Below are 13,141 nucleotides of genomic sequence, written 5' to 3' on the forward strand. Positions count from 1 at the left end.
ATTGGCCACACAAAATAACCCTCGCAACAATCACACTATACAGTCTCATAAATAGTTTATCTACATCAAGGAGGTATACAAAAGATCTTAAAGGATATCTCTCTACTGAAGAATGAGGTGGATGGCACCAGCAAGTCTATTGGACAATGAACCACTTGTATTATATATCTCTCCTTTCCCTTGTAAACATAGCATCCATCATCCCCAAAATAAAAACAAACTTACCTTGCATCCCTACTATAATGTGCAGATGTGATACTTAGTACACCAGCAGCTGATTGCAAATGGGATCCAAAGCGGCTCTGCATCACGTAGTTATTAGTTTCCAATAGTCAAAGTATATCTGTTTATGTACAGAACTTACCACTGAATCCGCATTTTTCATGCAAACCATATCATCTTCAATAAATGACCATTTATGCACTCGTCCACGCTCTAGTGATTCCCAAAATGATGGATCAGATCAAGCTCCATCTTCCCTTCCAGATCATTGTATGTACCTCCATTGGCCATAGGTTCGCCTACCCATAAGCCCATGTCATATCCATCGTCATGTGATTCATAAAACGCCATTGCAGCACCCAGATGACCAGCAGCCTGTTTGCCTTCCATAGATCGTAACAAGCCATAATCCAAGTCATGCTCAGTATTGCCCGTATTGAGCACTTTCCAATCATAAACTCGAACAGCGCCAGCTTGCCAATGTCGCTGTAGGAGGCTATCCAAATCACCAGTTTCCTACATAGTGTATCATGTTAACCATCATTATCGAATGTTGTATCAATAAGGCACCCAATCCTACCTCCGATGGACTAGAAATCGCCACCAAACGACCTTGATCTCGCGTGTCAGCTGATACAATTAAGCTGATAGCATGATGCATTAGCCAAAGTATACGTTTTGTATGAAGCAATCTCTTCGCAGCGCTTACCTTCCAAATTGTTGAAATTCTCGTGATCCAGCCATTGTCCATTGAATTCCTCTTGTTTGTTGATTCATTGCATAGACTCGACCAACTCGTTGCAAAGGACCCATGTTATACCCTGGTGCACCAACCAGCAGCACACCATCTACGGACTCAAATGTGGTTCCAAATCTTTCATATGGCTGAGGACACGGGTTCTTGAAAACCATGTCAGGTGTCGAATACATAGCGGATCGAGGAGATGACTTGATGCTGCTGCTGAGAAACACGTAAATGGCACCAGCCTATGTATGGTATCATAAGAACAACTTGCCAATGCAACATTGTAGTCATAGAAAATACTTGCATGCGGTGCACCAGCTACTGTGCAATAAGGACACCCCACAACGAGATCATGATGTCCATCACCATCGATATCAAGCCCTTTGAGTGACACTCCAAAGCCTTCGGTACTACTACCTGGAGGTAATGAAATCCTCAAATCTGGTTTCGTGCTGCCGATACCATGCTTGGTGCTGCCATAAAACACATCCACATGTCCACGATTGCGATTTGAAAAAGGGGAGGCAACAGCAAGGTCATCCGTGCCATCCGCGTTAAGATCCACAGTAGCCATAGCCCATCCAAAGCGGCCACGATCCATATCACCTTTAAGCATGACTTGTGCAACGCGGCGAATGTCGTTATTGATAGCATCCTCCGTGGCACGATCACTTGTCAAAAGCGCACGTGTCCCGTTTAAAAGATACACAGCACCCGTGGCGAGTTTGGGTTGGTCATTGACATAAGGTGCTGATATGGCCAAATCAAGTTCACCGTCACCATCAAAGTCGCCTGTTGTAGAAGCGTGACCAATCGATGCTGAAAATGCAGGTGCTGATAGTGTAAGCAACGAATGAGCAAAGCTTGTTTCGTACGAGGTTGTATCCAAATCAATGCAATCGTCATCGCCTTTCCATGGGAAATTCCACATTGGATGTTGCTCATTGGGTCCCTGATCATTATCATGCAAATCCATCATCTCCTTTTGATACATCATTCCATGAGGTCGTTGTCGTCTAGCCGACGAGGAAGATGTGACAACAACGGGCATAACGTTATCCTGCTGAATCAAATCAAGGGGCTCCTTCTCATGTTGCATTGATAGCGTCAGCACACCACGCTCTTTATCATAATGCTGTTGCAATTTTGACATCTGCTTGTTGGAATGCACCCAATGGCGGTGAATACTAGTGCGATGACTAGGGTATGCTTCAGTCTGCTGATCCTTGTTGTCGAAATACGATCCACAAAGAACTGCTGGTTCAATGCCTTCAAACGCATCTACAAGATTGGCAATGCAATCAGTGACACTTGCTGTCATATCTTGCAATCCTGTATATAGGTATGGGTGATGATGAGTGCCACACACATAAACTATGCATGTTGTACGACAAACAAAACTAACCTCCTTTGTAATAGTCGACCAAGTCTTCAACCAGGAACGGGCTTTTACGACCATAATATCCGAATAGATGTTGGCCCAACTGATAATCGATGCGAGATGCGGCAAAGGCTGTAGTCATACAATACATCAAGTGACTTTCCATTGGTACACGTGGTGTGGATGAAGACATGGTGCTATCGGCGTAGAGTTTGGCATAAATGTTGACCAGGTCACGCACAGGAACATGCCATGTGGTGGCATTGATATAGGATGCTAATCGTGGAGTAAGGTGTTGTAGCGTGAATTCGGCACCGGTATCAGCGACTGGGTGGGCTTTTGCATAGTCGCCATGGAAATCCATACGAGCCATTGCATCAATAAAGTAACCAGACAACCCCTGCAGACTGTGCCATCGTACATCCGCCACATCATGTGCCATGACGGCAAATATGAATGAAATTAATCCCTAAAAATATATAGAACGTGAGTGAGAGAGAAAAAATAGGGCAATGATGATATTATACCTCGACATGAGGATCATCCTTTCCATCATACGTTTCTTGTATGTACTCGACAGCTGCTCGGATGAACGGCGCCCAATGTGCTAAAGTGTTAAATAATAGGTTTAGATTGATTCCTTTGGAACAAAGACATATCCCGTATACTTGCCATCCTCTGCTTGCTGATTATAACCCAAGCATTGATATCCCCTATGTAGCTATATCAATTCTAGAACATCTCATCATCCCTTTCAACCCTCACTCATTTAGGCAACTTACCAATCAGGGAAGAACGATCCTGCCTGCACATAGCCCGGTGACCTTTCCAACATGGACATATAGTCTTTTTGCACTTGGCTCACTGGCTCAAATAGTTCTAATGATCGATACGTTATCTCTGTGTGAACGGTCCTGAAAACAATAAATGAGACACGGTTGAAACATGAGATGCAGTGAAGAGGTCTTACATTCCACAACCAAGGGACATGCGAATGAATGGACCGCATGCCAGAGCAATCCAGATGTAGTGTCGAAGTGATATGGGTAACAGCATAAGAGTGCTAAGGGGATATACAAGAATGGAAAGGGAGGAAAGAGGAAAGAGATAAATGATGTGATGATGGTTGCTATATGCACGCTATACTGTTTTATGGATCCATACCTTATTGGACATGTATCAGCAAAACATACTCGGATTAGAAAATGACATTAGCTCAACACCACCAACCATGAAATCCAGGGCCAGGTCAAGTGATCCTCTCATCAGCTGTGAAATCACCTTGACATCGTCCACCTTGATTCATCATCATCGTGAACAGCAGGGCTGCTTACTATTATACAACTTGGGTTTATTGCCAACATCATAACAATGACATAGCTTATGACATGTGTGTACTCACAATGCACATAGCTCAAATGACACCCCCACATGTCCATTGCTAAGGGTAAAATGATCCTCTTGCATAATGTGTACTACGCTGCCAACATCGTTTATGGAATTGATTGAAAGAGAAGTAGGTTGACGGAGTTGGGGTATGATTGAATCTGGCTGAGAAATTGAAATAGGCAAGGCGCCACAATCCGCGTATGCTGCTATAATTCTAGATGCATAGCCCTCATCTGTGTTGTGCATCATTACCCATGCCGATCTGCATAACGATATCATAAAGGCCGACATACATCAAATGGGTTCATCTTCACTAGGAACACCACAGGATGATCTTCTTTCTCCACCATCAAGGCCGTCGTGAACAATGATCAAGTCTTCAAGGGAGGAATTCCTGACCAAAGCTTCTTACAACATAAACTTCTTGGTATGCGTTGTGCACAACTCCAATGACGCCGAATGTGTGTGCAAGGAGTAGTCATATATGACATGCATAGCCAGTAGTACATATATAGCATGTTAACAGGCACCTCGTACTCTCGTAATATAGCACCGATTACCCCTGATCCCTGGATTGACAAAAGAACAAGAATCATGATATGGTATTTCGAAAAAAAGGAATTGCGTGTGTGTCAAACCAAGGAGTTGGCTACAGACTAAAGAAACGCCCAATGTCAACAAAAAAGAATCCGTCTCGGGGGATGATGACTTGTTGCCTGGCAACGTATACGTTGTTGTTGGCATGTAAACAAAAAAGGGGAGGATAAAGGAAAAGGCTTAAATTTGTAAATGAATGCAGCAACGCGTCTATATAAATCGACCCCGATTTCTTTATTACGAGCTCTCTCTCTCTCTCTCCCACCGATCTTTCATTCGTTCCTCTTTCCATTTTCGTTTCCTTTTTCCCATCGTATCGGCTATATGAGAATAACAACAGTTGCCGTTCCACTCCTTGCTGCCATAACAGTTGCTTACGCCGGTGGTGATGAATATCATCGTCATGGCCATCAACATCACCATCATCATGATAATGATCAGCATACTAAGTTTCCAGACTTCAAAGAGTGTGAAGCTGTTGACGATCGAGCCAAACAAATCAAAGACGCCTTTCTTCATGCTTACAATGGTTATCGGGAATACGCATGGGGCGCTGATGAGTTACTACCTTTGACAAACAAACCATCCAACTCACGGTAAGCAAAATTGACACCATTCAAAAGCGGATGGTCAACTCATCAATCTACAAAAACAGCAATGGATGGGGTGCTACCATTATTGATGGCCTTGATACAATGATCATCATGGGCTTGGAGGATGAATACAAACAAGCACTCGATTTCATCAAGAATGACCTGAATTTCAATACATCGATTGGTGATGCAAAGGGATTTGAAACTGGTATTCGTTACTTGGGTGGTCTGATCTCGGCGTATGACCTTGCTGGCGATTCAATTCTGCTTGAAAAAGCCAAGGAAGTGATGGATGATGTCTTGTTGCCACTTTTCTCATCACCACCAGGTGCTCCCTATACATACATGAATGTCAATAGGTATGCATGGAGGATGAGGAGCATCGTGATAGAGCAGGTGTCTAATGCAAGATTTTTATCACACCTTTAGCAAAAAGCCTGTAAAGACCAACACAATCAATCTTGCAGAATTTGGTACTTACACGCTCGAATTCACTCGTCTCTCGCAAATCACCAAGGACAACTCGTATGCCAAACTTGCCAACAAGCTGGTCGAAGATGCCATTAGCCATGACAGTGTTATGCCGGGATTGTATCCGACCCATTGGGATATTAGCGGCGAGACGATGAAGCCAATCAAGAGCAGTAAGTGTGTTACACATATGGCTCTCATTGTATTCGTTGCTGACCATGTTTTCTTTTCCCCCTCATTAGGCATTGTGACCGTGGGAGCTGGTGGTGACAGTTTTTACGAATACCTTCCCAAGACCTTTTTGCTCACGGGCAACAGCCGATACATGGATGCATGGGCCAAGGCAGTTGAAAGCATCCAAAAGTTCCTCTTGTCACCCACTGCTCAAGATCCCAACATCCAATTTGTTGCCAGCATTACCAATGGCACCGTATCTTATGCATCGGATGAATTGGTACGTGTGTGTGCGTGTGTGACACAACGCCTTTTCATGCATATACGCTAATCACATGTTGCATTGGGCGATATCATAGATTTGCTTTTGGCCAGGAAACGTTTTACTCGGCATCACTCAGCTCAATGAAGGTGATCAAACCGATTCCTTCCGTTCTTTTGCCGATACATTTATGAAGTCATGCATTCAAACTTGGAGTGACACAGCCACTGGTATTGCACCTGAAGTATGGAGCTGGACACCCAACAAGGGGGCTACTGAAGGTGCCCTTGGTCAACAGTATGATGCCATCGGTGAAATCCTAAAGGACATCAACCTTGGCGAGAAGCATCATGGCGACCATAATGGTGGCCCTGTATTCAAGATTGAAGGATCAGCATACAATCTTCGCCCAGGTAAAGCATACAGGCACATGATCCACTTTGCATAATGGCATCACCTAATACGTATGACTTGATCATAGAAACAATCGAAAGCTTGTTTTATTACTACCGTGCTACTGGTGACGAGTATTACAAGGTAGGTTGATGATAACCTTTGATTCTACGTGTTGGCTCACATAAAATGCCGTCGTCTAGGAAACGGCATGGGAATGGTTTGAGAGTATCAAAAAATACACAATGACCGACTCGGGCTTCACAATGATCAACAATGTTGATTCTACTGCAGATACCCGTGGCAACTTCCAAGAGAGGTAAGCTCTCATTGCTAAAAACAAGCACTTGTTTATCGACATACCAACCCCCTGAAATAGCTTTTTCTTCGCCGAGACCTTGAAGTATCTATACCTCTTGTTTGTGGATGACAAGTGTATTTCTTTGAACAACTACGTTTTCAGCACCGAAGCTCACCCCTTCAAGCTTGAACGCAGCATCAAGTACCAAGAAGTATGATATACCACGCACACCAGCCAATCAGCTAATAGCACACTATACCCTGACCTGGCTCCATAATGTTGCACACATGCATATTACACACAATACCACATCCCACGCAGCATCAAATATACACAAATCAATAATAGATGGGCTCATTCCACCATGATTTATCATAATACATGTTCACTTTTCTTTAATCGTATGAGTACAAAGATATACAATAATAATAATGTTATGGGGGGATGTCTGTGCACTGCACAGGTGATAAAATAAGGGTCTACCTATGTCCAAGTATTCTAGTTGCTAAGGCCACACACTTGGTCGATGTTGCACTTGAGCTTGTCAGCAAGAGCAGCCTTGAATTGATCAAGAGGGCAAATCTCAGTCTTGCAACCGGGAACAGTGATGGGGCGTTCAGACAAAAGAGTGCGGATATAGAACTTGCCATCCTTGCGTAAGAGCTGGAAGGTGAAGTTAACAGCAAAGTGGCCCACTTTGGATGAACGATAGACACGATTGTCAATGTCGGATTGGCTTGAGTTAGCTTGAAGCTTAGGACCCTCTTCGAACATGCCAAGGAAGGTTTCCATGAACATGATGGTTTCTCTATGGCCAGCCTTGAAAGCGATACGATCATAGTCAGCGTCCTTGTCATTGCTCTTGCTTGAAGTGGCAGCATCAATATTGGCCATGACATCTTGCATAGTGGCACACGCGACTTGGCTATTGAGCTTGTCACCAGGACCCCAACCATAATAGTAACTCAAATCCTCGCGATACTCATTGACGAGGATATCATCCTTGGAAAGCAAAGAGCAAAAGGTATCAGCACGACGACGATGAGATACTTCAAAGACGCAGCCGGTGTAAATGTGGTCAACGTGCTTGACTGTGACGTTGGCACCAAGCTCCTCGGATAGACGTTTGGCAATAGGGGCTTCGGCTTGATCACGATAGGCGTGTGATTCATCATCCAAGTCACCACGCTTCTTCCAGTTGGGACAATTGCCATCCAAAGCGAGAATAGTATCATTGTCCTTGCCATATTGTAATAAGGGTGCGGGTAAGAACTTTTCCGTGCCAAAAGATCCATCACCTTGATAAAGGCCAAATTGGAAAGCCGCGGCTGATTGTGATGTGCGGTTCGAGAATGAAGAGTATGCTGACATGTGGATGATTGTATCACCGTCAATCACTTGTTGCACCAAGTCGGGATAGTTTTTGGCGACACGACGACCATGATCATAATGCTCGTATTGCCCATTTTTATCGAGTGATCCAGCACGTCGAGGCAAAAATGGGTTTTCATAATCCTTGATCCATTCGGGTGGGTTTGTGGCATTCTTGAGCAAATCAATCACCTCAACCAAATCGGCAGTGTCACCTTCGGATGGGTATCTTGATCCATGACGCTTGATAATTTGAAGCTGAACCAATTCATGTGTCTCGGTAATGTTGTCAGTGGATGGCACCTCCGGGTAAGGCGATTTGGATGCACCATGTTGTGAGAGCCAATCAATGTCATGCTTGTAAGATGTAACAGCAGCAGCAGCACCATGCGCAGCATGGGCCAACAAAGCCAATGAGCAAACAGCCGCGAGTTTCATTATGATGAAAAAAAGAGGGAGCCCAAGAGAGAGAGAAAAAACGACAAGGAATACAAGCTGACAAGGAAAGAAAATGTCCCTGATATTTATACAAAAGATGGTATCAGCAGCTGTATTACATTGATGTTTTTCTAGCGAGCTGTTGTACACTGTGAATGGTGCTAGTTCTCTCTCAGCGTGGAAATGCTGCAATGCGGTGGCGGTGCCTTGATGCTGATGATGGAATGTTTCTGATCTTTGCTTATCACTGCATCCACGTGTGTTACTCTCTGGTGTGGGATTAGTCCATTGCAGGCTAAAAGGCAATCAATGTAACCAATATCCCGTATAACCCCAGCCTCTGGTAATACGCACCCTTGCACTTTGATGATGTACAATATTGCACAACATGGATGGCATTGCTTCTTGCACAGCGATCTTTGTGTACAATTTCTATCATATTGATCTGAGACAAAATGTCACAGCTGTGCCCTTAAGCCCAGTGAAACCTTCTACCAATCGTAATTTGTCCCTCGATGGCTGACTCTAGATCATAACTTGTCTCCTCATACGATGTCTCGTTTTATTTCGGAGGTGGCCACTAGTCTGTGAATGGAAGTTCCCCGAGGTTTAACATGTTGTAGAGGCTATTTTCACCGTTTAAAGCACGATGTATAGTAACTAAACTCGGAATGGAAGTAAAATATATCGCATTTATGATCGTCCCAATGACGCTCCCGCCTATCCCGTACGTGGGACGAAAGTTCATATAGGTATTGTAAGGAAGTATCAAATTGTGTAACATAACGGCGTGTGTGAATTAGTGGAAATAGTGCAGCGGGGCTGTTTCTAATACCTGCTCTTGGCATGCATGGTGGAAAAGACAACAGCAAATGTATGGTGTCGTATAAGTAATAAGTCTCTCGGACCAAGATTCTGAAACCATACCTTGTTTTCGAAGATCAATATGCGCCTGAGTCCAAGAATGCATCAATGAGAATGGGAGGGATGAGACATTTTTGTCTCGATTTGCGGGGTAAGCGGAGGGAAAATATACAGCTATCTTGTCATGGGGTAGATCATCCAAGCACTTGGGTCATCACACATGTCCCATCTTGTAGGCTTGATCCATCATTCCTAAAAAAAGCTTTGTTGGCACGCTATAGATGTACGATCATCTTCGTCCTATACCTTTAATATCAATGAATACAAGCCATTTTTATTTAGTCCAACGTCGTAGTGATACGATCATGAATCGGAGTGCTGGTCGCTTTTTAAGGATAAAGCAAGCACAATGTGGAGAAACATGAGACACGTAGCCATCGGACACATGACGGCTTTCATAGTTGGTATCTACAATGCGTTCGTGCAACGACTTGTAGCATCACATTACCTCTGTGAATGACAACAAGATTACTCTAATGCGGCACATTGCCACGTCTGTTAATCGGATGGGTCAAGAGCTATCCAAAAGCAAGGTTCGATGTGAAAATATAGTATTGATATCTAATATAGAAAACTAGCAGCTAAGGGGTGCTCGCTTCGCTCGTAAGCTCTTAATGTCTCGTTGAATTGCTTAACACTATCTATGGTGTAGTGATCCTACAACAACTTCACAACCTCGCAGCATCCATATTTGTAGGATCCTCCAAACCATTGTTTATCCATATTTACAATAAGAGAATACCTCTGTAATAAGCTACATGATCCCATCCTTTTACCCTCCCACTCAACATCCTCATAATAAAGCATGGAGTCCTTATGAGAACCAAATTGATGGGCACTACCAAGAGCACATTATGTGAAAGCTCCACGATCGAGATGGGCAATCTCAATATCAAGGTTTGATGTTCAGCGTTCATGCATTTGTAGGACAGCGTCTGACAGGTCAACCTACTTAAATTTCCACCTTTCACTCCCACCCTCTTGCCTTTTCCTCCCATCAGTATACAACTGCCACCTGCAAACGATTGTCCTGCTTCAACCCATCATGTCAACCCTACAACTCTCTTGATCCAATTGTCGTTGACTGAATGGCAAGTCCATGGTGTGTACACAGCTTCCTTGTCACTCTTCTACAACACACGCTCTTGCATTCTCATCTGCCACGATCGATCGTAACAGCATTCGTTCCGGTAGTTGTTATTCGCTCCATTGTCTCAAGCAGCATTCTTTACTTGCAGCACCTTCCTTGCAGCCTTTTTTAAGTGAACAGCAGACAGCCATCATATAGAAGCAGCTTTATTCACATGTAGCAACTTACTTCAATACATACGAATCCTATCGATGGATACCATATTTACCATCAATTACGACTACGCAATGTAAGCTTCTTCACCTGGTTGAGCTACGATAAAAGGTGACCAAGGAAGTGGTTGACCAACAGCTGGATGGGATGTTGGGCTTGCAATGATTATGATTCGACGGATGGATGCAATCAAGCACAGTGAAGTGATCCTGAAATGTCGTTATCAGGAAGGGTGGACCATGTGTAAATGAATACGGCTGAGGATGATGATGGATCGGATAGCGTGGATGAGAGGGCTTCTACGTTTGACGAAAGATAGTGGATGACATTGAATGACATTGGATTATTGGAGTCAAGGCACTGCAGCATCTAGTTTGCAATCATGGATGAAGATGTTCTATGACGGCGGCAACCAAGGATACAATGACACAATGATACCCGCTGAATCTATGCGATCCACTTGGTTGGTTTCTGGAATGGAAGGAGGATAGGGATTTGAAAGGGGAAAGCGAAATTGGATCATCCACATCATTGCATCGAGACACCCTTGTTCCTTTGTCATATCACATTCTTCAAAGCATCCCTGTTCATATGCAGATAGACGATAGGCAGTGGCAATTCTTAGTGGGTTGTACACAGGTTTAAATAGACGCTTGTATTTTCAAATAAACCCATAGTTAACGATACCCAACAATCATGCTTGTTACAGATAGCTTAGTCCTATAGTCCATTGTAGGCTTAAATCATTATGTACGTTTAAAAGCGAGCTCTAATACAATGTGGCACGAGTACATACATGTGCTCATCTATGACAACATTCAGCATGCGCTATTATCATCATCTTTTTCTATGTGTATTCTTCTTATATGACAACAAACCTAGGAGACAAACGATACCATCACCCCTATAATCTTTTCGTACAAGATATGTATCCTCGGGTGCACTGATCATTATTAGCATATTAATCGGACCATGGTCAACTTGAAGAAAATACCAAACAAGCTATCATAGGCCGATCTTACTCAAGGCAGGGAAAGGATCATCATGCATTTCCCCACCAATAGGATCGACCCTTCAACTCGCCCCTCTCTTAGCTAGTTACACAACCACGCCCCTCTGCATCTTTGGCTATAGTCATGCTACTTGACAATGAACAAAGACCACTTCTCATATAGCATCAAGCTTACAAACATAAAGGTGCCTGTATCTCCGAACTTTACAATGAAACGTGGGGTTTTTATTAGAGCAACGTGCTCGGCTTGGTCAACAGCACCTTGTGCGAAAGTTTCACGTTCAATGTCGCAACTAGCCCAAAAAATATTTTTTTTGGTCGTCGTCGTCGAAGAGGTCGACCCCCAGATCCAGTTTGGCTGGTAGCGACATTGCGAAATCTGGGATTGGCAAGCTTGATCGTGAAGCTTTCACCCAAGGTGCAGTTGGCCAAGCCGAGCACATTGCTCTAATAAAAACCACACGTTTGATTGTAAAGTTCGGAGATACAGGCACCTTTACGTTTGTAAGCGTGATGCTATATGAAGAGTGGTCTTTGTTCATTGTCAAGTAGGTGGACCCTGGCAGAGCCAAAGATGCAGAAGGACCTCTTTCGGTAACTCAGCTAAAAAGCCAGGACTTCAGGGACAATGCATGACAGGTACGCAACCCCACTTTTATGTCATACATTGGCAGCGAATAGCCACTTTTGTGCATTCCCAACTTTTGTGAGTTCTATTGTAGGTGGACGATGCTCCTGCTCTAGACATTCATTTCCATGATTAAAGTAGGTTGATCCGAGCTGATTTGGTTGAGTTACGCTCCCACAAGATTACATCGGTTGAGCTACATCGAGCGTGCTCTATGTCGAGAGTGATGTAATCTCTCTTTGGCCGCAGCTCAGTCAAATCAGCTCGGATCAACCTACTTTAATCATGGAAATGAATGTCTGGAGCAGGGGCATCGTTCCCATGCAGCGGATCTCGCAACAATGATGATTGGATAAAAGTGGCCGTTAGCTAGCAATACATGCCTGTTCCTAGATGATCCATAAAGTAATTATACATTGGCCCTTTCATTCATGCAAACGTAGCTGTGTTACACAACACGACCCTCTGCATCTTTTGCTCTGCCAGGGTCCACGTACTTGACAATGAACAAAGACCACTCTTCATATAGCATCACGCTTACAAACATAAAGGTGCCTGTATCTCCAAACTTTACAATGAAACATGGCGTTTTTATTAGAGCAATGGGCTCGGCTTGGCCAACAGCACCTTGTGCGAAAGTTTCACGTTCAATGTCGCAAACAGCCCAAAAATATTTTTTTGGTCATCATCGTCGAAGAGGTCGACCCCCAGATCCAGTTTGGCTGGTAGCGACATTGCGAAATCTGGGATTGGCAAGCTTGATCGTGAAACTTTCACACAAGGTGCTGTTGGCCAAGCCGAGCACATTGCTCTATTCAAAGCCCCACGTTTCATTGTAAAGTGTGGAGATACAGGCACCTTCATGTTTGTAAGCGTGATGCTATATGAGAAGTGGTCTTTGTTCATTGTCAAGTACGTGGACCCTGGCAGAGCAAAA

The 13,141-nt window shown here is 43.8% G+C and overlaps 3 protein-coding genes across 3 annotated transcripts; 1 reads left to right on the top strand and 2 right to left on the bottom strand.

The window, feature by feature from the left end:
- Positions 1–102: 102 nt before the first annotated feature.
- O0I10_009408 (uncharacterized protein) lies at positions 103–3,161 on the bottom strand (the record flags this gene model as incomplete). The annotated part of the gene is made up of 10 exons (XM_058489400.1): positions 103–136; positions 226–302; positions 365–435; positions 501–738; positions 803–866; positions 932–1,209; positions 1,272–2,299; positions 2,373–2,817; positions 2,876–2,955; positions 3,131–3,161. The coding sequence occupies 10 exons, from the start codon at positions 3,159–3,161 to the stop codon at positions 103–105; spliced, it is 2,346 nt and encodes a 781-aa protein (XP_058339925.1).
- A 1,497-nt stretch (positions 3,162–4,658) lies between these two features.
- O0I10_009409 (uncharacterized protein) lies at positions 4,659–6,745 on the top strand (the record flags this gene model as incomplete). Its single annotated transcript, XM_058489401.1, has 8 exons — positions 4,659–4,930; positions 4,990–5,286; positions 5,357–5,571; positions 5,641–5,852; positions 5,932–6,247; positions 6,316–6,371; positions 6,431–6,546; positions 6,607–6,745. The coding sequence occupies 8 exons, from the start codon at positions 4,659–4,661 to the stop codon at positions 6,743–6,745; spliced, it is 1,623 nt and encodes a 540-aa protein (XP_058339926.1).
- A 281-nt stretch (positions 6,746–7,026) lies between these two features.
- On the bottom strand, positions 7,027–8,337 carry O0I10_009410 (uncharacterized protein; the record flags this gene model as incomplete). The annotated part of the gene is made up of 1 exon (XM_058489402.1): positions 7,027–8,337. The coding sequence occupies one exon, from the start codon at positions 8,335–8,337 to the stop codon at positions 7,027–7,029; it is 1,311 nt and encodes a 436-aa protein (XP_058339927.1).
- Positions 8,338–13,141: the final 4,804 nt, after the last annotated feature.

The sequence above is a fragment of the Lichtheimia ornata genome (genome assembly GCF_029851405.1).
Source record: "Lichtheimia ornata isolate CBS 291.66 chromosome Unknown scaffold00054, whole genome shotgun sequence".
In the NCBI taxonomy this organism is placed as follows: Eukaryota; Fungi; Mucoromycota; class Mucoromycetes; order Mucorales; family Lichtheimiaceae; genus Lichtheimia; species Lichtheimia ornata.